Source organism: Bombus terrestris, chromosome 10 (genome assembly GCF_910591885.1).
Source record: "Bombus terrestris chromosome 10, iyBomTerr1.2, whole genome shotgun sequence".
NCBI lineage: Eukaryota > Metazoa > Arthropoda > Insecta > Hymenoptera > Apidae > Bombus > Bombus terrestris.
The window spans coordinates 7,650,073-7,676,927 of record NC_063278.1 but is presented as its reverse complement, the minus strand read 5'-3'; the positions used below and the strand labels follow the sequence as shown (position 1 = coordinate 7,676,927).

The window sequence follows — 26,855 nt, the reverse complement described above, 5'->3', positions numbered from 1 at the left end:
GAGAAATTCATAAAGCCCGTCCTTAAGCCTCCATGGACCTGGAATATCAGTCAGTCAGTGACCTTTTCCACGAAACGATCCGCCGTGGCCTCAAGAGGATTCCAGTTCGAATTCGTTTGGCGGCTGACGATGCCGTGGCCTCTGGTTCAAAGCTCTCCGCGAATGTTATCCTCTCTTTCTCCTATTCTCTGACCAGCTGATAGTATTCTGTCCCTCTGCTGCTTTACTACTACCATTATCGTGCGGTTATCACTGGGTTTTTATGCAGTTTGAAAGAAAAGAAAAATGCACATTGCAAAGGTTATGGAACGAAATATCTCAATACAAAATATTTAGTTACAAATGCAAAAGATCTGGATTGAATCGAGTCGCGGATATTGCGACGAACGACTTTCTAAACAGCTTTCTAAAGTGGATGGAAAGATACATTTTTAGTCTGAAAATTTGATATACACAGGATTAAAAACGTAGGATCGATTAACATAGCAAATTTTTTAATCGATGCCCTTGTAACAAATGGTGAAAATGTGACGAGTAGTCCGACTCTCTGGTAACATTCGACAGACAAAACGACCTTCTATGTCTTTAAGGTTCTATCTTTTTAATCCATTAAAATGGAACAGGATTAACTACAATATTTCTTCAATTTTTCAGAAAATTGTAATAATTGGAAAATAATGTACGATATATACGGGGTGTCGCACTATTTCCATCTCAAATATCTTATCGTCTAAAAGAATAAGTGAAAATTGGATTGCTTACAAAAAAATTACATGGTCGTGAGAAAAATAACTTTGTGACAAGAATACTCAGGAGTTGGGGATCATTCTAAAAGCTGAATCGTTTTTTTACATTTCATGTAACAAACTTCGCTATATCCTAGAAAGGACATATAATTTAATATCCAACATTGCCCCAGAAACAACGGCTCCGTCACAAGCTGGGATCAAGAAAATAATCCTCGGTTCTAGCACCGAGCAGTTCAGCGTAAAAATTCACTACCCTAAATTCCTCCTTCCAGCCCCTTTTCCACCCACTTCTCTTTTAAATTTATTTCTAGGGTCAGCCTTAAGCTTCATTCGCAAGGTCGATTGGCGTCGTTAAAACACCCCTATTCCTCCAATGCCAAATATTTACGATCAAAGTTCAAATTCCGGCCCACAACCTTCTATAATTTTTTATCGTTAGCTTATGAAACTTCGTACGTACACTCGCATTCAAAATCTTTAGAACATCTCGTGATTTCGTTCGTTTAATCTCCAGCCATCTTCGCGTGAATTTTAAACCAACGCTCCAGTGTTTTTCTAATTTTGTTTTGATTTTATAAATTTTACGATTTCCTATTAATAATGTTCCAATTATTCGCGTGAGAGTAATTCACTTTCTGTAGGCATCCTGATATTTATGGATGACAGTTTCACGTAACTGGAACCTCGCTTGTCGAATAAACCGTCTGACAGATTCCTGTGGACCGGTGGAAGGGCAAGTTCCGTTGGCTTTTATCTAAATTTTTCCAGCAGCCATTCTTCTTCAAACTGGAGGGAAGCTTGGTTTGCAGCATTGCGAAACGTCCTGCAGAGACGCGTGCCAAGAAACGAACGGGCGGTCATTATTTCCACGAGGTGGAAAGGTTTACGACTGTCCATCAAGATCTCGAATAGCCCCGGACCGAAGTTTCCGTAGAAAGGCAAGTTTCGCGGGAATACGTAATTTCGCCCCGTGAAACGTCGAGTCGTAAGCGCCCCAAACATACTACCGTCGCTGCGTTTCCTCTTTTTCTCCTCCTCTTTCTTCATCTTCTTCGTCTTCCTTCTCCTTGAAGAGAACTCGTTTCTTGGCTGTTAGCAGCTTTCTTTGTTCCTTCAGCTTCGCGCTGATGGCTTGGCTGTGGAAAGGTTGCGATTGAAAAAGTGTTCTAGGAATTGTATAGAACTCATTGGCTTGAATTTAAGATCGATGGATTTATGTAATTGGCAGACCACGGATATTTATACAAATTCTAATTTCTGTGAATCTGAAAAGCAGAAATTTGTTGTAACTGCTAAATATTCCAAAGAATATTTAAATATAGAATTCGTACTCTCGTAATTATCCCGCGTTTGATAACGTTGCAAGTTTAATCGAATGTTCGAGGAAACTGTCCACGATTTCGTAAAAAAGAAATCCAAGAAACGTAAATGCCAAGATACGAGATTGATACTCAATTTTTCAAGAAAAACGTAACTTACGCTTCCACAAGTTTTTCATTTGTCACCAAATAAAATTCCAAGGTACATTTAAGAACATTTCTTAATACGCATTATGTTGCGTAAAGCAACGGTTGCCCAGTGCGTACAAACGTCGTTGTCCGTATTAAACGACTTGATACACATTCTCATAGGCAACTTAATTGCCATCGAATGCAAGAGCCGTCCAAACCTGAAAAACTTACTTTCTTCCCTACCTAATTTCTGGAATCATGCATCAGTTAAAAAACATCACTGATCGAAAAATGAAACGACGCTTCAACCCCGGAGCACACGGATGTTCCCAGCAAACCGGGCCATAAAATACCCAAATCGTTCCATATATTATCCACGACCATGAGGTGTAGATACCAGAATGCTCAGTGGGAAATGCTGTAAATTGTGTGGCCTGTTCCTCGCATTTATAGGACAGAGGGCAGAGGAGCACTTTACAGACGCGCGTGAAATTTAACTTTTACCTCGAAATCCCGTGAGAAAAACGTCCCGGGACAAACACCGATTCAGGATGGGTACCACTTGAAAATTACTGGCAACGCAGCTCGGACTAACTTTCCTCGGTTTTGGCCGCCTAAATCCTTGAAACGGAACGAGTGTAGGGATGGAAAAGTTGGCCAGTCCAGGAAATTCCACGGGGTTTTGTTAGATCGCGCTTCTTGGCCAAAGTTGTGCGGCTAATTAGAAAGTCAAACAATAACGCCGGTCTACGAGAGCGGCTCAGCCGGTCAAAATAATTAAGGAATCGTCCGCTTAAGTGGTTTCACGCTTGGATGAGATATTCGTGAGTGCAGGCTCATGATTCTGTAGCGTATAACGCGAGTTGCAGGATTTGATCCGATTGAGGATGAAGCGAGGTGAGCGGAAACGGTAAATGGAACTTACAGCGAGTAAAGGAAGGCTTTTTTATTCGCAGACTGATGATTTAAGGTGAGGAAACGAGATACGATTTTCTATTTAAAGAGCAAGTACACAGTGACATTTTATTGATATTTTATTAATCTTGTTATAGTTAGAATTTTATTTGTTTACAGGAGGAAACAATTGTTGTTACATTTCGGTGTTTTTCGATTCGATCTAAAATTTAAAAACTAATAACTGGCGTAATTTTTGGCAAATAGTTTTAGCAAATAAGCAAAATTTGACTCGGCAAAATCTATTGACCGCGTTGATACAATTCCATGTTTTTCCAAAAACGGTTCGTTTCAATCGGATTCGTACTCTCGCACTTCTTCCTACCAAATAAAAGTTTCGACTTGCTGGAATAGGGATATTTTGAAGTTTCTTCCTTCGACGTTCGCTTGTTTAGTAAAAAGATTCGATCGATACGTGACTTCCATTTCGAGGCGCCTTTGTCCCGGACCTATCCCACTCGAGGGGATCCCACTCGTGCGTGTTTCTATTATTTCATCGAACAACGTCATTTTCCAACGATATTTTATTACTTCTATTTATCAATTACATTGAAAACAAAGAGAGCGCGCGATTCGCGTCGAAAATTCAGTTTTACGATGGACCGCGGAATGAAATAAAAACCAGCGGTCGACTGAAAAAGCTTTTCGGCTTAAATTTTCTGCGCTCTTTGTGCACGCAAAGAACGGTTAAAATGCGAAAAAGAGCGGAAGATCAAAAAAACCGACTGTTACGTTTGAGCTTTAACTTTCGCCCGCTTACAGTTTTTTCATCGCTTTTTAAGTGCGTCGTAAAAAATTCTGTTTAGTGGGTTCGATTTAATTTCGTGCCATTTAACTCAGCCGTTCACATGAACGAACATTGTTCACGATTAAAATTCATTAAACGGTTCCGCGGATACTCGCACTGCTCGGCCATTTTTCTTCAATTAAACCGTGTAAGAACCTCGACGATATGCACATAATATACAAGAACGTATAAAATATGCGGAGTATAATGTTTTCTATAACTTGCAGTAGGTCAAACGATCTTCTTTTCACTTTCGTTGAATTGCATTCATAGAAATATTTTTAGAATTTTATTTATAATCAGCGCATGATCAAAATTTCACGCAAAGGATTAATCATTCAAGCACTAAACCAAACCCAAACATATACTGTAATCTCTCCCTATCATATATAAACCAATAAATCAAACGTCACGATTGTTCCACCTCATAAAGTCTTCCGTAACAAAATTCCGAAGAAAAGCAAGTAAAAGGAGGTCGAGTCTCCAAATATCGTCGAGCGAATGTTACGCAGGAAGCTCGCTCGCCTGATCGTCTTAAATTCGAATACTTTCCGCGTGAAGCGGGCAGAGATACTTTAGTTACTGGAAAATATAAAATTCTACGGCTAACTCGTTCGCGTGTCGGTTAATATCATAGAAAAAGCTGAGGAGGAAGCTACGACAACGTTAATTTTCGCGAATATTGTTGGGCAATGACTGTACCTCGCTTCTCGCAGTTAACTCGTGATAAAGCGAAAAAGACGACGCGCAACTGTCTGGATAGAGTCGAAGAAAGACGCAGAAGAGAGAAACCGGAAACAGAGAGAAGCAAATTCGTTCGCATTTACGAGAGCGCTACTTACGTACAACTTAATTTCCATCTAACCAGCTTCTACGGAGAAGTAATTTGTCCGTGTCATCTCAGAATTGAAATATCGCCCTTAAATTAGCGTTAGTCCGAGTTATGACGGTTGTTGTCACGCCCCTGAGGCGAGTTCGCGACCACGCGTTTCTGCAAACTTGACTTTCTAATTGAGACGTTTAGCGGAGCCAAGAAACCTTGATTGGACCGGAATTTGCGCGAGAGTCGCGAAAAGAAATCACGCCGAGTTTCTGTCTGACTGTGGAAGAGGTCGTACTACTGTACAGTAGATGACAAATAAGAGGGAATATGTATTTTATGAAACTTGGAGCGTTTTAATATAATTTATACGTGCATAATACTGAAAATAATTCAAGAATTACTGCTATGAACGGTAGTGTTGCATAAACCAGGGAATAAAAATATAGAAGTTCCATAAATTTGATAGATTGACGTGATACAATGTAATAATGTGAAAAAGATTGACTTAAATTCGGTAAAATGCTGATCTAGGAACATGAATATTCATATTTTTCCACATTTATACTGCTAAAACCATTATTATCTCAACGTTCACATATTTCCAGAAAGAAATAAAAGATTGGCCAACTCTGTAAAACCAAACTTTTCATCGTTCAATAAACGCTCGAGTTACCTGGCCGGTCTTAAAAACTTAAAACTTTAAAGAATACTTCTTCTTCTTCTCCTCCAAACTTCGAAATCTCTGCAATATATTAACTGCAGAAAAGAATTACCAAAATAACCTATCGATAAACTGCCAATCAAAGAGTAAAGTAGAACGCTATTCGCGAAAAGAATTCAATCGAAGAAATCGAATGACAAAAGGGATCTCAATGTCCTGCCAATTTTTCTCACTTACGGGACCACCGGCTCGGCAAGGGCCACCATTAAATCCAGAAAAGGGAAGCGGAAACACCTGGATCCCTCTTCGAAATCTTAACCCCAGGGGAATTCTACGAAGACGTTCGATCCTCCTCCCTTTCGACGACTTTCATTCAGTCACGAATGTATTCAACCCCCGTGGCACACCCTCGAAAACCAGCCCTCTACATAGGCTCGAACAAGTGAAAGGGGCTGAACGGGATAATAAGGTCCCGCTACGATCACATTCCGGAACAAGAGGGTGGCTTCAACCCTGACCATTCACCGGCGCGTACCAAGTCCGATGGTGTAATTATCCGACGTATTCGAGCAGGAACAGGAAGTCACTCGACTAGCTGTTTTCCTTCCATTTGCGTTCACACCGGGGAAAAATATCGTGGGATGATGTGAAAGACAGGTGCGTCTGAAATTTTTTTCTATGTTGCACCTGGTTTCGTATGATGGAATACTAAGCTAATGCATGAAATTTCATTTTTTTTTTTTTTACAATAAAAGTTGCCAGTAAGATGATATTATTGTCTTGGTCCTTGGTATTTTAACAGAATCCTGATTTTCATATTTGCGAAGAAATTATTATTTTTCTTCGCTTCTATGTTTTATCAGACACATCTTAAGTGGAAATTTAAAACAATTAAAATTAGATTGTAAGAAGAAATATATAACCGTGAGATAAAATATACTGAAATATATTACCACTCCCTTTTTCTAGTTCTTTCACAACGCTATATACAGGATATCTCTAAAGCAATGAAAGATAGAAAAGTTTCATTCACACGTGTGTTTCGGATATATATTTTTGAAAGGTATTTTTTTCTGTACCGCGAGGAACGTTTGAACAATCCGACAAAGATACCGCCGGCTTTTCCACCGATAAAAATCGCGAATTATCGATGGTCGAATCGTCAATGTTTACTTTGAGCGTGCAGCAACTATTTTCAACTGCCGAAAACACGTTGCCAAAAATTTGCAGATTCTGTCTGTAAAAAGTTTCTTCTCGTTTGCCACTCGCAACGCAATAAATCGTTGGAAACGAGCATTGACGAATTCTCTTTCGTAAAAATCCTTTCAACTGCAACACGATTTTTCTTCGTCGACAGCGAAACCTCGACAACTACGCGAACATGTTCTACAACAAAATAAAACAAAAACAAAAAAGAAACATCCGCATGAAACCTAACCCAAACCGAATTAAACATGTTGACGAAGCCAAGGATTTCAATTAATGATTTCGCAGTCGCTGTGGGAAGCAGAAACGCAAACAAGAAAGAGTGCTCGAAGGAATCGAAACAATACCACTTAAGCCCTTACATCGTATGAGACTTGAAACGACTTTGCAACATTTCTGTATATTTAATTTAATTTTCCAGCAAATGGAAAAATATTAGTGTCGCAACAGTACAACATTGAGAGTTAATCCTCGACTAATAAAATCGTTGAATCATAGTTAAGCAAGATTGTTTAATTTGGAAATAATTTCCATTCAATATGTTAAACTACGAATGTTAAACTCGAAGTGCAAGAAATAAAGTACAATAAATTAAAATCAAATATTCCAAAATGAAATAATTTAATCCAAAACATTATGGTTTCTGCAGTATAGTTGGTTTGTGACCCAACGGTACCAATTGAGGGTTAAGGGGTTAAACCAAAGGGAGCACAGCATGATAACAGAGATCATGAACTGCTGGATCCCTCTGGACTTCCCAGGTCTCTTCATAAAGGCTCTTCTTTCGGCCATAATCCGCGTTGTCCGATCTACTGCCTGCAGCGAGATTCTCCCTCGCGATTTCCCTCTTCCTGTTAACCTTGTTTCCCCAAGGGGGTTATCCCTGATGTCTTTTCCATACGCATATCAGCTAATCCCGTAGATACGATCCTGAAGGAGTAAAGGAACTTGCACCGCTGGTATAGAAGCGTTTCTCGAGTCCTTGACAGTGACATGGTTTATTCAGAATTTATCCATCCCATTGAGACTTTCGAACAGAAGTAGATGCGGTGTTTGATCGAACGTAATACATAAAATCGATTAGACGTAAAGTGGTGTATTTTATTGTTCAGGGATTTTGACGCGGAATTTCTCTGTTTAAGAGGGTGTGAAATGTTCGAAAAGAGAAGGAAAAGCATCTCCTGAACGGATCTTTTGCATAAATTGACTTACCGTAATTTAAATCAAAAATTGATCAACGAATTTGTGTGATCTAATTCTTGGGTCGTATATCTTGCAGTTTTAATCATAGATCAACCCCGACTGTGATATACTAACCACTTACAATTCCTACAGTGATAAGAAACGACAAAATAGAATAATAAAATCACAATACTCGTATCTTTAAAAATTCAAAAACTAAATTCTCAATTCTCTCAGCACCAAACATACGATCTTCGCACTCGACTAAATTGAACAAAGTAATAAAAATGCTGCGACTGAAACACCGCTTAAATAGATAAAATTAAAATCCGACTGTCGTTAGTTGTATGAACACTTTCCAAGCCTAATCGCGAGTTAGCAATTCGCAGAATAGCTCATTCGCTATCGTCCGGCATAAAGTTCCGACGAGATGGCTGGTGCCGTTTCGCGAATTTCCCAGCCACTCGGAGAGAAATTGTCGCTCGTTGAATATCAGAGATACACAAATGTCTCTGGAAAAGGGTGTAGGGCACCGCATACGAAACAGGTCTCCCACGAATCACCGAGACTCGCCGCTCCCCAAGGGTGTAGATCAGGGATGGGCAGAATGTTCCTTCATGAATAATTCTCGGTGTCCCTTCGTGCATTCGTTTCCGCGAACAAGCGGAATGCGTTTAAGAAATCTAGAAGTCGGCGTCGATCATCCATTTCGTTTCTACGCAGTATAGTCTCATCGAAATTCGCTCGACGTACGCTGTTTTCCCAGCCCATGGGGGACCGTGATGGTGTAAATGGGCTTTAACTGAGTTTATATAAGGTCCCATGCTTTCAAACATCGATGTACTTTCCCCTATGTGTGTCTGACAGGGGTCTAGATAAGATACTCAGGAATTTGTCTCCGTCTATGAGCTGCTTCTTTTTTTGTTTCACCTTTGATAAGAACGTGATAAGAATTTTCGTGAAAAATTAGCGCGTAGTTATTTAAATATGTTCGAAGGACATTGGAGGAAATTTTCGATGAATTAAAATTGAAAATTAAAATATAAATTATAGAATTTAAGGAAAATCACGGAAGGTCATCGGGCATCGTTAAGGTCTCGTAATTGCAACCACAGTCATTTAGAAATCACACGAAAAACGTTAAAAGTGGAATATTGGTGATCGAAATTATTTGAACGTACAATACGTGTCATAGATATATCGTCCCTGACGGTTCAGCTTATATGTGGTCATCGAGGTCATTGATATTGAAAATATGTAGTTTGAATATCGTAGAAGATGGTCCAAATTAAAGTTGTTTAAAATCACTTGGAAGACAGTATTAATAATCGTAATTTTATAATACTTAGTATTAATAATAAATAATTACTCCGATCGTTCCACATTGAAAGAATTCTCCAATGAAATATCATCGCAGCAATGTTCACAAACTGCAACACACGAAATTCCGCGTAACACGAATAAAACCGTTCCATAAATTCTCTATACCTCACAATTACCAACACATTTCCTGCGTATTCAAGTGCCTCGATCCCTGAAACTCATCAATTCATCGGAACGGCGTGTATCCATCCTTCTTGACGGCATCGACTCTCCAATCGAACCGATCCTTGATCCAATCACCATCCTGAATGAACCGCCTCCGTTGCTTGTTAACCGGCTCTTGTCACAGTACACAGTCCGTCATTAACTGTCCAAGTCGCAACGGCGATCAAATGTTATCGTCGCTTGTTTAGCGCTTATCGAGGAGGATGCAAATCACGTAGGGACGACATACGGTGTCGAATCGTCTCGGCGGTCCCGAGGTGTTCGCTAATCGATCGACATGTTCGCAAACGTGACGAAGGAGAACAGCTTGCCTGGTCCCGTAGCGCGTAATTCAAAATCGCGTCGTCGTTTCGTAGAATGCGAGATAGGGGAAAGGGAATCGATTCTATGGTTCAGCTCTCGCGCGACAATTCCATTAATTCAACGTTCGATCAAGGCCCTTTCATCTGCCACCGAATTTCATTGACTCTACGGCGACTACGTCACTGTCAAGCGACAAATGTCCTGCGATAATTCGCAGTCTCGTCAACAACGGCTTTTAAAATTTTCTTATTTCCTTTCTGAAATCTTTATGCCTGCATGAGCGCACGAAAGTATTCGAACGATTATAGATATCTTTTATGATTATATTATTATAAACAGCTCGTTCTAAGGTTGTCCCATTAATAAAAAGTCATAAATAATTACATGTATCGAGCAGGTTTATCTGTTTATTCTTCTATATATTTAAAATTATATTGTATAATTATAAAATTATATTATATTATATAAAGTATATTTAAAAAAGCTCCAAGGAGTTACGAATACGTTCGAAATCACTTGGGTTTGACTACATGTTGGCTTTAATGTTGCAACCCTTTCCTTCGGATAAAAATCTAAGATTATCTAGTAAAACGTGTTGTATGATTATTGGTGATCCATAAAATTAGTATTCAGCAGGTTGTTCCTTTGATAAATGTTCATACATTAGTCTTGAATAGCCGACTGATTGATCCTTTTGGTTACTGCTGGGATGATTAAAATACTCGAACAATCTTTCTTGAAATTAGTTTTCTGGGTGCACAAAACAGAGTAATTACAGCGCTTAATTATTAATTTGATGGATTCTAAACGTAGGTTGGATTCATTTATATTCCATTGGATAATACTGTTCATTTAACGTCTTCGTCTCAAATGTAGAATCAGACTTGTTTTCTATGTTGCTGGTATTGCTTATTTGTTAGAGACTTTTTTACAATTCTTGTTACCCTGTTCTTAATCATTGATTTATAAGTATTTCATTTTAAAAATATTTTTATTTTTAGTAAATAACAAATAACTTAGATAAAGTTCTATTTAAAATTTACTAAGATTAGGAGGATACATTTGGTATGACAGGTCGATAAGATTGTTCATAACTCTGGTATATTTTTATACGAAACATTTTCGTGAAATAGTTCATCTTTTCTCTCGCAACAGTTACAATTAATAAATTGGACTGTCAATTGTCACGTAGAATATACTCGGAAAATCAGATCGTGATCAACTAAATATCAAAAAGGTAAATCGGAATGCCAACGACATTCAAACGTAATATCATTAAAAGAATGAAATTTCATGACCGAAAATGGTAGATCGAATACCTATCGTGGAACAAAAGTTAAGTTTCACGAGTTGTCACGAGCCGTTATTTCCCTTAAAGCCGAAGCGAACGTAAATATCGACGACACGTCGTAATGGAACGTAAATCAAACAGCGAACGAGGCCGGAATAAATAATGCGTGATCGTACGATAAATCGGATGTTCATTCTTATGCACAACAAATTCATATTTCACGACAAATTAATCGTAGCAATTAGTTTAACGCCCGATTAAAACACCGTGTCCTCGATGCGTAGACACGAAATCTGAAATATTATAAACCTAAATTACAAATTACTGACTCGTTAGTGCACGAACCTTTCATAAATATATTGTGCGTGTCGTGCAAAATATTTGGAATTTTCATTGGCACTTTAATGAAACGCAACTATTAATATATTAATCAGCTTGATAAATGGATTACGAATTTTGATACATTTTCCTAAAATCTAAAAGAACCGAACGTATGCAATCTAAAGACAAGAAGTTTATTATGGAAATTTTATAGGCGTTGTTACACGATTAAAAATTTATCAGCGATATTGAAAGTTAAACATTTATTAGTCTTTCGTATAAAAATTCTCTCGTTACAATGCTTTTACTACCGTATCGGCTCGAGTAACGAAGCTTTTTACTAAATTACGAGTAACTACGAAAGAATATATCTACGCCGAGACGATCCTTTTGATCGGAAAATATTTTTCCTCTTCCAACAAAAAGCCGATGCTCGCCGTTAACCAACGCAGCAACTTCGATCCTGGTTCGAAGATTCCTCTCTTCGAAGCTATTCAACCGTCGAAATGGAACAATCGGTTCATCAGAAGTTACGTGACTCGCGGTTCCGTCCAAGTTAGCTTAACTCACATCGGAGCTCCTCTATCTGGAACGAACGCTGGACGCGTCTCGATTTTCTCGATATATTGCCTTCATTTACCGCGTCCCCGAACAAAAGGAGACGCTTCGAAAAATTTCACCTCTGCGACGTGGAAAAAGGGGATGGATGAAAAAGAGGGATAGTGTGGGTGGTAGAAGGAAACGGAAAAAAGGGGGGAAGTCGTCGTAAATTTGCCCGTGGCCGAACCGGTTCGAAAATACGCGACTATCGATTAGCTGTCCCCGGTCATCGGTTCGAGCTATTCCTCATAACGTGGTCTCGCAGCCACGTTACGTGATTTGCATCATCGTCGATAAACGTGCAGCCAGCCTCGGTATATATCGACAGGACGATAACGTCGAAGACATCGACGGAACCTTGGCCGATTAATCGTATAGCAAACTGCGTCGGGAAAACGGTAAATTTTGCGAGTTCAGCGATAATACGTTTAGTTAGACTGGAAACAGAGTGGCGTTATAAATATGTAAGTTTGAGTGGCTCGAGAAGTTCTGATTTGTTCGCGAAGATTGCAGCGTTGTTGGAAATTAATTTTACATAGTATGATCGAAGGATCGAATAGGATATAAGGAATAAATGAAGAATTATTTAGTAAAGAAATTGGTTGATAAATGATTTTGCATCGTAAGGATTTGAAAGAAAGCTAGTAAGAAATATAATAGTTTGGTGGGGGAAAATGGAAAATCGATAGAGAAATAAGGATGAAAGATTTTACATGAAAAAAGATATTATAACACAAGGGAAAAAATAAGACACTTCTCGTTAACTCTGCAAGAATATTGTAAGAAATTATAGAAAAATTATTTAAAGACGTACTCTCGTAAACCTATATCATGGAAATTATAAATTACGATATTTTCACAATTCTAATGGCTTTGTATTAAATTTAGTCGTGAGGGGAAGTTGTTACATTGCCTATTGTCACGTTACACCGCAACGTTAGCCTTCGTAACTATCGAAGAAGACAAAGTTGGGTATACGGGAGAGAACTTGGTCGTTATTGTTGACGATTAGGTGGAGACGGTCCATTTAGGGGTTGCAAGAGGCTCCACAGAACTGCTCTTTGGCTCCTGGGAGCAAGAAAAATAGACTAGAACGAGAGGCGGAGTGAAACAACGAAGATTTGTGATAGATTCGCTAGAAACCCGGTGAAAAGTGTCGATGGAACGTTGAAATGTTTCCTGTGTTTTTTGTAGACGTTACATCCGCGACTTTTTTTTATGAATTTTTTATTAGGCTCTACATGGAAACGTTAGTAGAAAAAGGAGAAATACCGTTGTTTTCAGACGTTAAATGTTTGAATATCGCGCAATACTTTTTTCTATCTTTGATATTCACATTTTCAAAAGTAAGGAAATCTTATTTTTAAAAGAGACACCTTATGCAGGGTAATTACCAAGTAGAAAAAATGTGAAGGTAAGTAGAAAAGTGTAAAAGCAAATAAAAAATGTATTACATTTCTTTTTCCTTCTTTTTTTTTTTTTTTAAGTGATTACCTTTGAGATGGAGATATTTGTAGAAAGAATATTCAGATGCCACCGTGCAAGCGTAGTAGTAAAGTTTAAGTCGATAGAACGCACGTAGCTGTGCTTTAATTATTGAGCATCTTTTCTTTGAAATGATTACATTTGAAATGAAGATTCCTTTTTTAAAAATAACATCCAGATGTTGATATGTTACCGTTGCGGGCATGGTCGTACATCATAAGTTGATAGAGCACGTAGGGAAAAGGGGGAAGAGATTTACCTGAAATTCTAAATCTTCCAGCAAGTTTTCTCTCGCTCTCTGTTCGTCGTTTTACGAATCTAGATCCCCGTTTTAATCTCCCGTCCATGAGGATTCCATTTCGTTTCTTCTCTTTTTTTTCTTTTCTTGTCGCGTGTCTCGAGAGGACAAAAAGAAAGACAGGCGAAAAAAAAGTCACGAAAAGGCCGAAAGCATAAGCGGGGTGACTTTATCGGCTTCTCCTTCATCGTCCACACTGAAGAAAAAACAGCAGCTCGTCCTGCGAATTTTCGACTCCTGACACAGCACAAACGTGAAACGGAATATTCCCCGGACAGCTTTCCTCCCTCCCCCCCTTTTTTCTTCTCGTTTTTTCCACCCGTTTTTTGTCGGACGTTTTCAGAAAAAATTACACACGCGCACGGTGGAATAATTAAAGATGATTATCTGGCCTGGTCTGGATCCTTTCAGCGTTTCACGCCACGTTCCACTAGCGATGCGAAACATTCATAAAAATCAGCGATTTTTTTTTCTCGCGATTAATCTTCCGGAAAGGGGGTAATATGTGTTAGACGCTATTCAACCAGAAACTGGATGGGAACGTAGAATTTTTTTCTTTCCCGTTTCTCTGTCTTTTTTTTCGTTTCGAGTATTTGTAAAGAGTTCAGCTTCCTAGGGGATTAATCTTTCATCAAAATTTAGCTACCTTTAATTTTTTTCTACTGGTTCCTCGGCCGTTAATGTGAATACATTTTTCACTGAGTTTCTCCGTTTCTTTTTGTACTATTCGTTTATTATTCTTTCGTTTCTTCCCGAAGTCAGTTTTAATGTAAGATTAGTGTATTGATAATATGATTGAATTTTGTAATTTTTATCGTCGAATGTAGTTTTAATGGTTTCGTGACGCTGATAATTTTTATTACACTTTTTATTTGTATCTAACGTTCGAGTTAGATTTCCGTTAGAATTAGATGAAGATAAAGTAATATGAACACGGTTCATAGAACAGTCAGTAGAATGATAAAAAGTAAAGAGATTCATTGAGATGCGAAGGTTACGTGGAAAAAAATTCTGAGGCAGTAAGATCATCCAGTCGCGACCACCGCGTCAGATTCATTTCCTCCACGAGCTTCGTTTCGCATCGTAATTGGACTCTTATCCCGATAAGGATCATCAACGAGGCCACGACATAAAGTTCGCCACACGATCCACGCGTGAACGATTTTATTCCCGTCTCGTTCACCCTTTATTTTCCTCACGAAAGAATGAATCATTACCCAGTACAATGCAGAATCTTCTCGCGGTTTAAAGGTTAATAAATCGTCTTTCACGTATGATCCTACTTCTATTTGGTGTATAATGTAATTTGGCAATATTCCACAAAGTTTCTAATATTCTGAAACTCAAATCACATTCGATATTTCATTATAACCAAAATATGTACATTCGATATTTCATTATAACCAAAATATTTACATTCGATAACGTTCGAAGGCTGTTCGTAATTCGCATGTATTTTTATCTCGTAATTAATCAACGTGTTAATTATATCGATATATCGCCATCAAAGCAACCTTCGATAAACAGAAGAGAGGACCTTCGTCGAAATGAAGGAAACAAAAGAGAATGAAACTTGGAGTTCAATATTAAAACGAGGGATTAAGTGACAGAGATTCTTCGACTCAAAGATTCAAGAATACCTATTTCATTCTGTCGTCTCTTGGTCGTCCGTTCGTTTGAAAGAGAGCCGGGAGTATTTTCAAACCTGATCGATTCCAATTTAAAGAGAGAAATTGGTGTCATCCGCGCTCCCCTAAAGCGAATTCTCTGTCGTCTGGAGATTGCCAACCGGACTTACGAACCGCGAAGAAGACGACGTCGTCGAAACGATCCTGCTTGCAGAAGCTGACAGATCGATTCCCGTCGAAATAGCTGCGAGTAAGCGGACGCCGTGGTTTCTTCGATCAAATTCTCAAGAATCTTCGTCGACGCCACGCCGCTACGGATTTCCTACGTCAGAGTTTTAAAAGGGTCGAGAATTTTATTCCATCACCAGGCCAGACTCGCTTCTGGGCCGTATCTTCTTATTCTTCTCATCTGGTACTATCCTTCTTCAAAGTTGGCGTCGCCCCTTCTGCAAATCCTCTTGACGAGAAGTATACTCGTTTGTCTCGTCTGGCTCGTTCTTCTTGGTCTCTGGAAGGACATCAACCAGCTAGCAGACGATAAGTCCATTTCCAAGTATCGAGAGTAAATCGTGTTTGCTCACCTTGTCCAACAGCAGGGAAGCATCTTCTTCGCTTGAAGCGTTCTTTCTTCTTCTCACGTCCTTTTCTTCGTTCTTCGTTTCTCATCTTAGTATGTATATTACGATAAATTATTGAGATGTCCCGTCCATTTGATTAATTCTGGGTGCAACGGGATTTATTTGATGTCGAAGAGTTCTCCGACTTGATGCACGCATTCCAGTCACTCCATCTCTTAGATGAATTTCTTAGAACATCTCCATGGAATAAATTATGAAGACCTTCGTATTCATTTACAAGACAGTCGAACATCTTGATCGTAAGATTAAGGCGATCAGCAGCCAAAAAGATGCACATAAATCCTTTCTAGAATCGCTCTATGTCATTTTAAATTATAAACATCCAACGTTTCGAACTTTCCCGTTCTCCTAATATTTTTCGCATTTACATCGAACCATTTCACCCGTTTCTTTCCTGCATTTTCTTTACACCGCAATCTCCGTTGTTTTTGCATCCTCCACGCTCCTCCGCGTTTCTCGTATTCTTCCTTCCTATTCCAACTCGGTTTTTGCACATTCTCCCCTCTTCTTTTCCCGTTGCACTCGTTTACGGATATAGCCGTCTGTTTCTCTCCGACTTGCTCTGCCTCTTGTACGTTTCGTCCTTTCGTTCTTGCACGGTCCTCGAACGCCCTCCCGGCGTACTTTTCTTTATCTCGACCATTGTTGTTCCACCTCTGTCGCACCGGCGACAATCTCCCGCTATCACGTCAACCCTCTCCAAGGCTTTACAATAAAACGACAATGGCGAGAAGATATCACTTCGCGAGCCGAGCACTTCGACTCTACTTTTTACATTTCCATCCGCCGCGTTGCTAGGAATCCGCGTGGTATCGCCGTTGGGAAAACGCGTTGCGTTTCGCGATGAGGAAACGATACGTCGTGTCGTTGACCGTTTTTCCATTCGATCGACAACGATGCCAACGATATAAATCACACGAAGATAATCAGTTAACTCAGATACGGTGGTTAGTAGTAGGAGATATAATAGTCATCTTGTAACGTAGATAGGATACAAACATTTTAAAGTGATTAGAAACGTAAATTAATATCGTGAATCTGCTTATTGGATAGTTTCTACGTATTAGATAATTTTTGAAAAGTATCGGTGATTAAAGTATAAAACTTGTGTCGATTACGGTAAACGATATGCAAGTTATGTGAAGTCGAGCTTTTCTTCGTGTATTTTACAAAGAGTCGATCAAATTCCAAAAAATGCATCATTGTTGAAGGTATAAAATTCCTGTGAAGAATTACAAATTGATGGTTTCGATCAATGATAGTACTAGCGTTGAAAGTTAGTTAAATTTCTAAAGAAAAAAAAAGCCAACAAGCAACTTTCGCTAATTAGAATACAATGGTATGATTCTATTGTTGGAAAGAATGTAATAGCTATAGGAGTAACATTTCAATCTTTCGACAATTACATTCCAACGAGCATCTGTGAGGTCTAAATCGTCTTAAGTGAAGCTGAAATCATAACTCATCGTAAAGTGTGCAGCTAAAATACAGCAAAATCTGGAGACCTGTCTGCATCATATAGTTAATCTTTCTTAAGCGTATCTCATTACCTCAACGCGCCACTATTACATTAATTTATAATACAGAAGCTATATCACGGCCATTCCGCGGTATATTGCAGCAGGTTAACCTATACGACAACGTTCCGACAAAAATTATTTCATTCTCTCCGTACTGTACCGTAAGCCACAGTTATTTTTGCCTAAATTACTGCGATAAAATGCAAATACCGCAGCCTAAAAGAAATCTTTCCTTTGTATTATATATTATATCGTACGCATGAGAAGTTGTAAATAATACATAATTATAAAACATTCTTTCTTCATCACATTGTAGAACAATTGTATTGTTTTAGTATATTTTTCAATTTACAATTATTCGATGCATTCAATGATAATATAAAGAAATTAGGAAATTTAAGCTAACGAAAGATTACTAAGACATTCGACGTTACGTATTACGCAGAAATGAAATTATTACGATATTTATATTTCGAGAACCGTGAAAGCAGTTAAAGGTTAATCATTTCCACTTTATCAAACTGAAAAAACTTCATTCCACTCGTAATCCTTTCTTCCTCTTTCATAAGCAAAGGAAATTCCCTTGCAGTAGATGATAAAATTGCAAATTGATTGAACGAAACAGAAAACAACGAGCAAACACTGTACACCCGCGTTTTTCTTTCATGTAAATCAACTTGACTTGGTCGTAACGTTGAAGTAGCACGAGGAAGAGAAAAACTTTTGCCAGGAGTCTCCGGTTCGATTCGAAAGAGCCTGGCAGAGGAGATCGTTAAAAACGTTCGAGTTAAACACGCTCGCGAAACTATCGGACAAATTGTTTCCCTTTCCTTTTCCGAGGGAAACTTTCAGCCAGACACGACGACAACGACGACGACAACGATAGTCGAGGATCGAGAAGCGTGGAACTTCGTTAGCAACGTCACGTTGAAACTGCATCAAACTTGTCTACTCTCACCTGAAGCTAGTTATTAATATGAAAGCATGGTAAATATGCAGCGTAACGGGGAAACAGTTCCAGAACGAACAATAATAATTTTATTCTGTATCTGAGCGTCTCCGGTTGCATTAATGTTGCTTCCTTCGTTGCGATTCTTGCGTTTCCTCCGCGACGTTATTTACCGCCGTTGTTTAAGCAAGGGAACTCAGCTTCTGTCATTCTTCTGTATTGTTTATTTAATTAAAATTACTTTTTCAAAGCGTATCCGCTTGCTTACGCATCGCTCGAGGCTATCGAAGATATTATAGACGAAGATACTGGGATCGACCATCATGAGTCTTTTATGAAATAATACATTTGTTTTTGTGTTAGTTAAATTTCTAAGAGATTTGTGTCTAATCAATGCAATTTGACATTTAATACCGCTTAATCGAAGGGTGAAGTCGTATTCTTGTTAGATTGAAAATTGACGATTAATCGGTGGTACTGTTAAGTAAATAAATGGATATTAGAGAGAAGCATCTGTAAAACAGACTCTATGCGAATAGTCTCGATATTTTCCTATCGGAAGATAGGCAAAATGTATAGATAAAAAACTAATTTTTCTTAGAAATAGATAAAAAAAAATGAGTAGGATAATGCAGCATTCCACTATAGCGTTCCAAGATTAAATTTATGCGACTGTAAAAATACTACGTATAGTGATACACCAAGACGTTGGAAATTTATATTTCGATTTATTAATCTATTACTCAGACTAAAAAAATATCTTACATATCTCAAAGTTCGAGATTTTTTCTGGAATAAAGCAGTGACTATAAATAATAAAATCTGCAGACTTTCAATTCCAATGAAACGATTTATCATTCCAAGTATCTACTATAATGTTCGAAGCTCAGAGAGCAGAGAGTTTAAAAAAAGATTTCGAATGCCAAGTGACTTGTTTTACCAAGAATCACAACGACTAACTTCTATTCGATTATCTGCAAATCCGAAGGAAAACATGATTAGGATAAAAGGTTCTACGGCAAAACTTTTCACCTAATTCGATATTCCGCGTAGCTCGCGACGATCGACAAATCTTACAAATCTTGAAAGAAAACTCCGAGCAGGAAATGGGCGTTTCGAAGCTTTATTTTCGAAGAGAAACTTTTTCCAAGAGAAACACGACGATTCTCTCATAATACCATACAGAAACAACACGTGAAATCCCGGACGTCTATGAACGTGGCGCGGAATAGCTCTGCTCGCAAGTCGATTCCACGTTTAAATTCAAGACGCGTGCGAGAATCGCGAGGCTTTGACTCTCGAATCCCTCGTTTCGAATCGCTCGCGAATCGGATTAGCTCCGAAGCACGACCGTGCCGATTCTTTCCTCGTGACTTCTTCGATCTGTTTGTCAATCCTGAACTACCGTGATCTCCACTGTGTTTCCATCGGGTGACATGTAGAATCGAGAATGAAAACCGTAGAACATAGGTTTTCTCGTCGTATATATTCACAGCTATCTGCACAGCAGACTGAGCATTCAAACGAAACCCTGATGCGTATCATATTGTAGAAACATTAATCGTAGATTGTGCATTATAGGAAGTTTAACTGTAGACAGAATTTTAAACGACCTTCTTGGAAATAGAATAGATTTTATTCGAAATAAAGAGCAGTGAAATAAAATGCATAAATGTTGCTCGTGTGTAAATGGAAGATTATTATAGAAGAAGAATAAGTTAGTTTATTGTACTTTCGCAGAAACACAAAAGTGCAAATGTAACAGGGATGTAAAAAAATTTCTATGATTTAGAAGAAGATAGTTTAGACAGTTTATCGTGCAAGTAAAAATTGCAAAATAGATACAAACTAAATTTCTCGATTTTCAAAACCCCATTAAGTAAATAAACGTAAAACGAAACGGATAAGACATTGTTAGCACAGAAAATAATTAAACATGTTGTACCTTCGCTAGTATGGATACGAGTTATTTGCAAGATATATAGAAGATATTGACAAGTATACGGAAGAAAAAGAAGGCTATATTCAGGTCATGTATCAAAGGGTAAGGTTTAATTTAAAAAATTCCTCCAAGTGCCATATAATCGAGATGTTCGTGAAAGAAATGGAACAACAAAGAGCATGAAGGAATTTTCCCGTTTCTCGGCGTAGTTCTTCGTAACAGAGGGATGCCAAATCAAAAAGGTCCCCGAAAATTATGAAGTTGTTTTCCCAGGACGAACCAGCGGAGCGAGCTTTTCAGGCTCGAGGGAAACAGACCGGACGAAGGGCGGGGTTGGCACACGTCGGACCGAATTTACGAGGCGAATACGACTTCTTTGGAACACGCCCCAGGGGTAAATTATTTCTCCTCCAGGCCACTATTGTCTCCTGATGTTGCTCTCACAGCTATATACGATACCAGTTTGAATGTCTCCAAGAAGAATATCTTCTAGCCGTTTCTGGATGGCAAAGAGCCTCTCATTTTTCCATTTAATTAAATTATTGTACGGTATTTTATCAATAGGCAGTTAAAGAGTTCGAACGTTTTACGATTTTCAAACGATTTCAGAGTAAATGCGATGAAAAGATGGTGAATATTTAAGCAAATTTGTATTCTTCTAAATGCGAAGAAACGTAAATAGGGGTTCGTTTCGTTTGTTAAACATTATAACGACGACTTTATCTTGGATTCTTTGTACGTCTTTAGATAATATGTGCATCTCCTGTCTTTTTGTCTGCAAGATTGTAATATTCGTTTGCAAATATTCTTACTATTCCACTTTGAGTCTGTGCATTCTACATATTTTTTAAGCATTCAAATGTCGTATAAACGACGGAAACTAGAACTCTGTCCTCACGTCGTTCTGTTTTTTTAAATACTTTACCGAATATAAAATAAAACGTGCGAAGAACGCAGAATATTTCACCTACTGAAAATTATCACGAGTACTTTGAATATTTTATGTTTTAGCGCGTCATTTATGTATTTTGTCGATTTCAGCAATTTTAAGTCCTCCATAAATGCGTAAACATAAAAATAGGACTCTGTCGTCGCACCGTTCTATTTTTACACAGCGTGATGGAACAAAAGTAAAATTCTTCCCTCGTAATTCCGTTTTTTAATATTTTACAATAATGTGAGGTAAAATAAAACATTTAACGAACTCGAAATGTTTGGAAATTATCGCTGAATGAATTTCACCGTTCCAGTTATCGAAAAAGAACGGTGAAATTTGGACAAAGTGCCTGTCGATTAAACCAGATCCTGGGCAACGTTTTATGTGGAACGTATTAATGAATTTTGATCGGAAAATGGGAAACATTACCACCGTCATTTGCTAGAGAAGCGACTGTTAATTTATGTGGAACATGTTAATTTTCATGATTAAATATTTACATGTGATAACGCGAATAATTCGTCAGAATAGCAAGGAAGGTTAAAATATGAAACTCGGTGAAACGTAACAGATAAGAGCGTCGTCTTGATTGACTCCCGCGTTTAATTGAAACATCTTCGTTCAAGGGTTTATTACGAGACAGTAGTTCCTTTATTTTTTATCTTTCGTTTTAATTGCCAAGACGGAAATTCGGCCGCCGTACGCTCGCAGTTGTGTCAATCAATAGTGCATTCAATTATCACGATAATTTCAGGTAATGTTTAAAATAATGCAGGATTCAGTGAATAATGAGGCTGGTCTTAATAATTTGCATCGCGTTATTTGCATCGTGAATATGTAAAAAAATTTCCATATCTGGATGGCGTAGATATAGAACGTACAAATTATGGAATATCATTAAGAGCTCGGACGAATAAATTCAATTAAGCATGTTTGTACCACATTTTACGAAAACCGAAATAAATTAAACGAAATTCGCCAAGATTAAACTCGTGCGGTCGATCAAACGCTTGGAATCGCTGTATATTTCACAAAATACAAGAACTGAAAAGAATATTAATTCCAAGTCTTATTGCCTTATCACGTTATGAAGATGCGTCGAGTAGTATCATCGTTAAATCATCGTTTAGTCAAAGTATAAAAAATATCTATTGACATGTTTGTAGCACTAGTTTCATACTAATGTTATTCAAATCTTTGAAACCAACACTGCTCCATAATCATCAGTACCATCGAAGCAATCTCCTTCTACAAGTTCAAGTACGTCAAAGAATTCAAAGTAAAAAAAGAATTATTTCACATTTGTATATTGCTTCTAACCACGCTGATCATGTTACGTATGTAGATCAAAATTTTTTGGGACCCACATAACGCAATAATCACAAGAACCAAAGAAATTTTCCCCCATCCCCAAACCATCTCCAAATTACCAACCATCCTCTACGCTCTCGAGCAAACTCCAAGGGGTGAAAGCAATTATTTCACTCAGCTTCTCGACCAGTAGAGACCACGGAAGGACATAATCTTCGTTGACGAGCGTGCTTGACCGATCCTCGCGCGCGACACGAACTTCGAAACACTCCTAATTGCAGCGAATCGTCTTTTTTTCGATGCAGGGGGAGGGTTAAGCCAATCGATCGATACCTTTGTTGAAATCTCCCTTTCTCTCACCGGCAGAGGATACTTTCGCGTTTCAAGCATACGGTCGGCAATTGCCTCGCGCGGCAATTGCTGGCCAAGAACAAAAGAGCCACGTCGGAGTTCGTTATGACAGTTCGTTAGCTCGGCAAATTGCCGGGCCGTCGTTAATGGGCGGTTGCCAATTATCGAACCGATTACTACGCTGAATTATCCGGCATTCACTCATTAGTTAACTGCAATTTTCTGCCGTGACACGCGAACACGCGCAACCGTAAACTGTTGATAGTCAACCGGTGCCTATCTAGCGTGTTCGTCCGAAATTACACCGAGTTTCACGAGGTTGTTATAAAACTGTTGCTCAAAACATTCAACCGGCGACTTTAGCTACCGCCGGACAAAACGCTTGGAACGTGTGTTGTGGACAGATAAGGTTAAGGGATTAACTGCGGAGGATCGAAGTCGCGTGGCCATTCAATGCGACTGAAATTTTTCCTTCTTAAACCTGCTGTGCCTTTTGAGACATTCTCGACCGAATCGTAGTTTTGTATTGTTAAAAAATTTCTGAAACATTGACGTGCGTTATGTTTCGTCGGAATTTCATGTTAAAGATTTTTCTAAGATATTAAGAATCTTCCTTTTTGATCGAAACTAAAGCGAGTCAGGGACATAAGGAGTTAGAAGACTGCTGATGACACCACGTGGCGTCAACCGTCTTTGGAAATGTTCTGACATTACACCAGCGTGGAACCATGCGTATTTAACGTGTTAACGCGATTGAGCAGAAGAAGTAAAAGTGTTTGAAAGGTTGTAATACGAAGATGTAGCCATGAAGCGTTTAATGGCGAGATCATTGGTTAATTAGAACCGTGGAAGAGTGACGCGCTGCAGGAGGCTGTAATTAAAGTATCTGGGTAAAGTAGTCGATTGACTTCTGCGATTAAGTGTAATCTATTTGATGGGCAATACGTTTATTTTACGAAGTTGCTATACACTTGTTGCGGCAACTTGTTATTTTGTATCGCATTTGTGAAATTATTTAAGTCGCGAATAAAAATTCCTGTCAGAATTCTTGTGTGTTATTGCACGTTATGTATACGAATTCTTACGCGTTCGAAATAGTTTTCCGTTTCAGTTTTCCGTACAGTTTCGCGTAACCAATAAATTTAAAAAGCCTCGTCGCATTCTTGGCGAAACACCTCGGAATATCCTGCACGATCGACGGGGCTCATCGGTTTATTTCGACGATAAAGTCGTTTTATCGGACGAGCAGACCGAATAAAAAGCAGGCGTGCTCGAATAAAAATTCTGATATTCCATCGGTATTCGTGTGGATGAACGGTTCGATGGACCCCGGTTCGAACGTTATTAAAAATCGAGAAAAAAAAGCCGCGAGGTAAAATGAACGAGACAAAGAAAAAAGCATAAAACACGGGGAATATGAACGAGAACGGGAAAGAGGAAGAGAGAGAGAGAGAAAGGGAGAGGGAGAACACGAAAGAAAGAAAGAAAAAGTGAGAAGAGGCGAGATGCCCGTAGCAAAAATGTAAAGGTACATTATACGTGTAATTGCTTTATTATTCTCGAAACGTTTCAGATGCCGCGTAAATGGGATTTCGATAAAAGTGTCCCTGTTTTATCGTTTAACAATAACGACTCGAGTCTGGTTACGCCGCTTCTTTTTCCATCGATATTCCATTTTTTCTCCCTCGTATTTATTACCCCTGTCCTTGTTTTAAATAACCGATAGCAAGCATCGAGGCGGATTGAAATTGTCGTAACGAGTATCGGCCAGGCCTATCCTCCACGAAACGACAGCCGTGTCTAAATATTCTCTGGCCAAATGGTTTATGGCTGGTAAACGGAAGAGACTCGGCCAGAAAGGGTGGCAAAGAGCAGGGTGAAACGCAAACACAGGGACGAAGGAGACGTTTATTCCGTTTCGAGGGACGCGTTAACTCCGCGGCGATCCTTGGTTTGTTGCATAATCTCACGAAGGGAATCAGAAGGAACGGTGGAAGAAGTTTAAGGCAGGGATTCCAGTCTCGTCACTCTTGATCCTCCAGAGGCCGGAACCTCCGGGAATCGTTGACACGAGGATATTGCGCGTAAAAGCTTGGCGAATTCTTTTCCACCGACTCGCCTGGAACTTTCCTATTGCAGTTAAATGAATTCTTCTCGTCTTGCACGGCGTTTCGCGTAATACTTATGTATATTTTTCCATCCTTAAATTCTTCGTAAATGTATAAACATTCGCAATTATCGTAATGGTAATCGACAATTTATTATTAACGTCTGAACGATCTTGGCGATTTATGTTTTAAAACTTTGACGAAGTGTCGCATATTTTGTTATAATCCTACAGTTCGATGCTAGGAAACGACATTTATTTTACAGATGTAAAATCCGATCGGTATTTGAATTTATTATATAGTTGTATTTAAATTTACCAACTGGAAAACGAATAATTACATTAAATACAATGGAATGAAATAGGTATGAAAAAAGTTGGTACGGTGAATACCAAGTTATCGTTTCATCTTTTCATGATCGCTGTTTTTATTAATTTTTATATTTGTATTCCACTGATATATATAGAGAAGTGATGCATAACGTGTTTTTTGATTGGGGCATATCATGTTTTTTGATTGGTCTATATGTGAGGCTATGGATTACTTTTTGAGTCCAACGGTTCTCGAATTGTATAGGTGGAATTTTTGTAACGAATTTCGCTCTATTTCTCGTTCTATCCATCGTGTTTTTGAAAATAGTATAGGAAATCGGTTTATTCATGCTAGAGTCCCGACTTTAATAAAGTCCAACAAATATGACAACCAAATATTGTCTTCGGACAAATAGTGATAAAACGATTAACTGTAATTAAAAATAAAAAATAATATACAATTGCTAATATAATAAGTATAATAAATTATATAAATACGTTCGATCCTTGATAGAAAACGAATAGACATAACTAAGAAGATAAAGGAAAAAATTGAGAAAATAGGAGAAATTCAATATTTTAACAAAACCATTTACTACTACAAGAGAAAGTGTAGACACCGATATAAGATGTGTTTTTACAATATTATACAAGTAAAAGGATACGAATTAACGTGAAACGAAATATGATTTCAGATACAAACTGGAAGTAGCTGGCAAGTCCCTACCCGTGTTGACAAACCTGGACAAAGGTCGATACGGGGTTCTGATCTTCGAGAACCTGAACAAGTACCTGCAGATGGATAAGTGGAATCGCGAATTGCTAGATAAATATTGCAGAGAGTACTCGGTTGGCATCGTGGGTTTCGCGCCGTCCGGCGAGGAAAGTCTCGTCGGCGCACAGCTGAAGGGATTTCCTCTGTTTGTGCACACTAATCTCAGACTGAAGGTTCGTTCGAAAAATAGATTAAATATCAAACAGAACTAAAGAAATGTAGATAAGTGAAACCAAGGATATTGTCATTTTAACCATTGTCTCTTTCGTTTTATGAGGAAATAATAGACGTACGACGATTTTTGTTTTATATTATTTTGTCGAATTACGTACGATCCATTTTGTTCTGTTGAGATAAACATCGCGACATTTCACAAACTTGGTTTAACGTTTGTACGAAGGTGTATTGTTGTAAAAAACACGTTTGCGAAAGGAAGACACTTTCGGGACAATCCAATAGTTTGAGCAAGTAACAAACTAAAGTAAACTCTCTATATGGTAACCGACTAAAGACAGTTCTACAATTTGTCCAATATTCCTAATTTCTCTCGCCTGTCATCATATACTTTCATTTTTACGATTTTTAAAGCTACAATACTACGCGTCTAAACACATTCACGATTTGCGACAAGGAAAAACTACGATTTCCCAAAAAGCGTAAAAACTTGCTTCGAACGCTGAAAGAAGATTCGAAAGGATTCTCTCGATCGATCTTGCGATCACGTCC

The 26,855-nt window shown here is 38.4% G+C and overlaps 1 protein-coding gene across 3 annotated transcripts in view; it reads left to right on the top strand.

Annotated features, from left to right (window-relative positions):
- The window catches only part of LOC100643169 (bifunctional heparan sulfate N-deacetylase/N-sulfotransferase), a 368,987-nt gene that overhangs the window by 324,686 nt on the left and 17,446 nt on the right, over window positions 1-26,855 (top strand). For all 3 annotated transcript variants that reach the window (XM_048409530.1, XM_048409529.1, XM_020864817.2), the window contains one exon: window positions 26,050-26,302. In XM_048409530.1, the coding sequence (XP_048265487.1) occupies window positions 26,050-26,302 (253 nt within the window). The remainder of the gene's footprint in view (window positions 1-26,049; window positions 26,303-26,855) is intronic.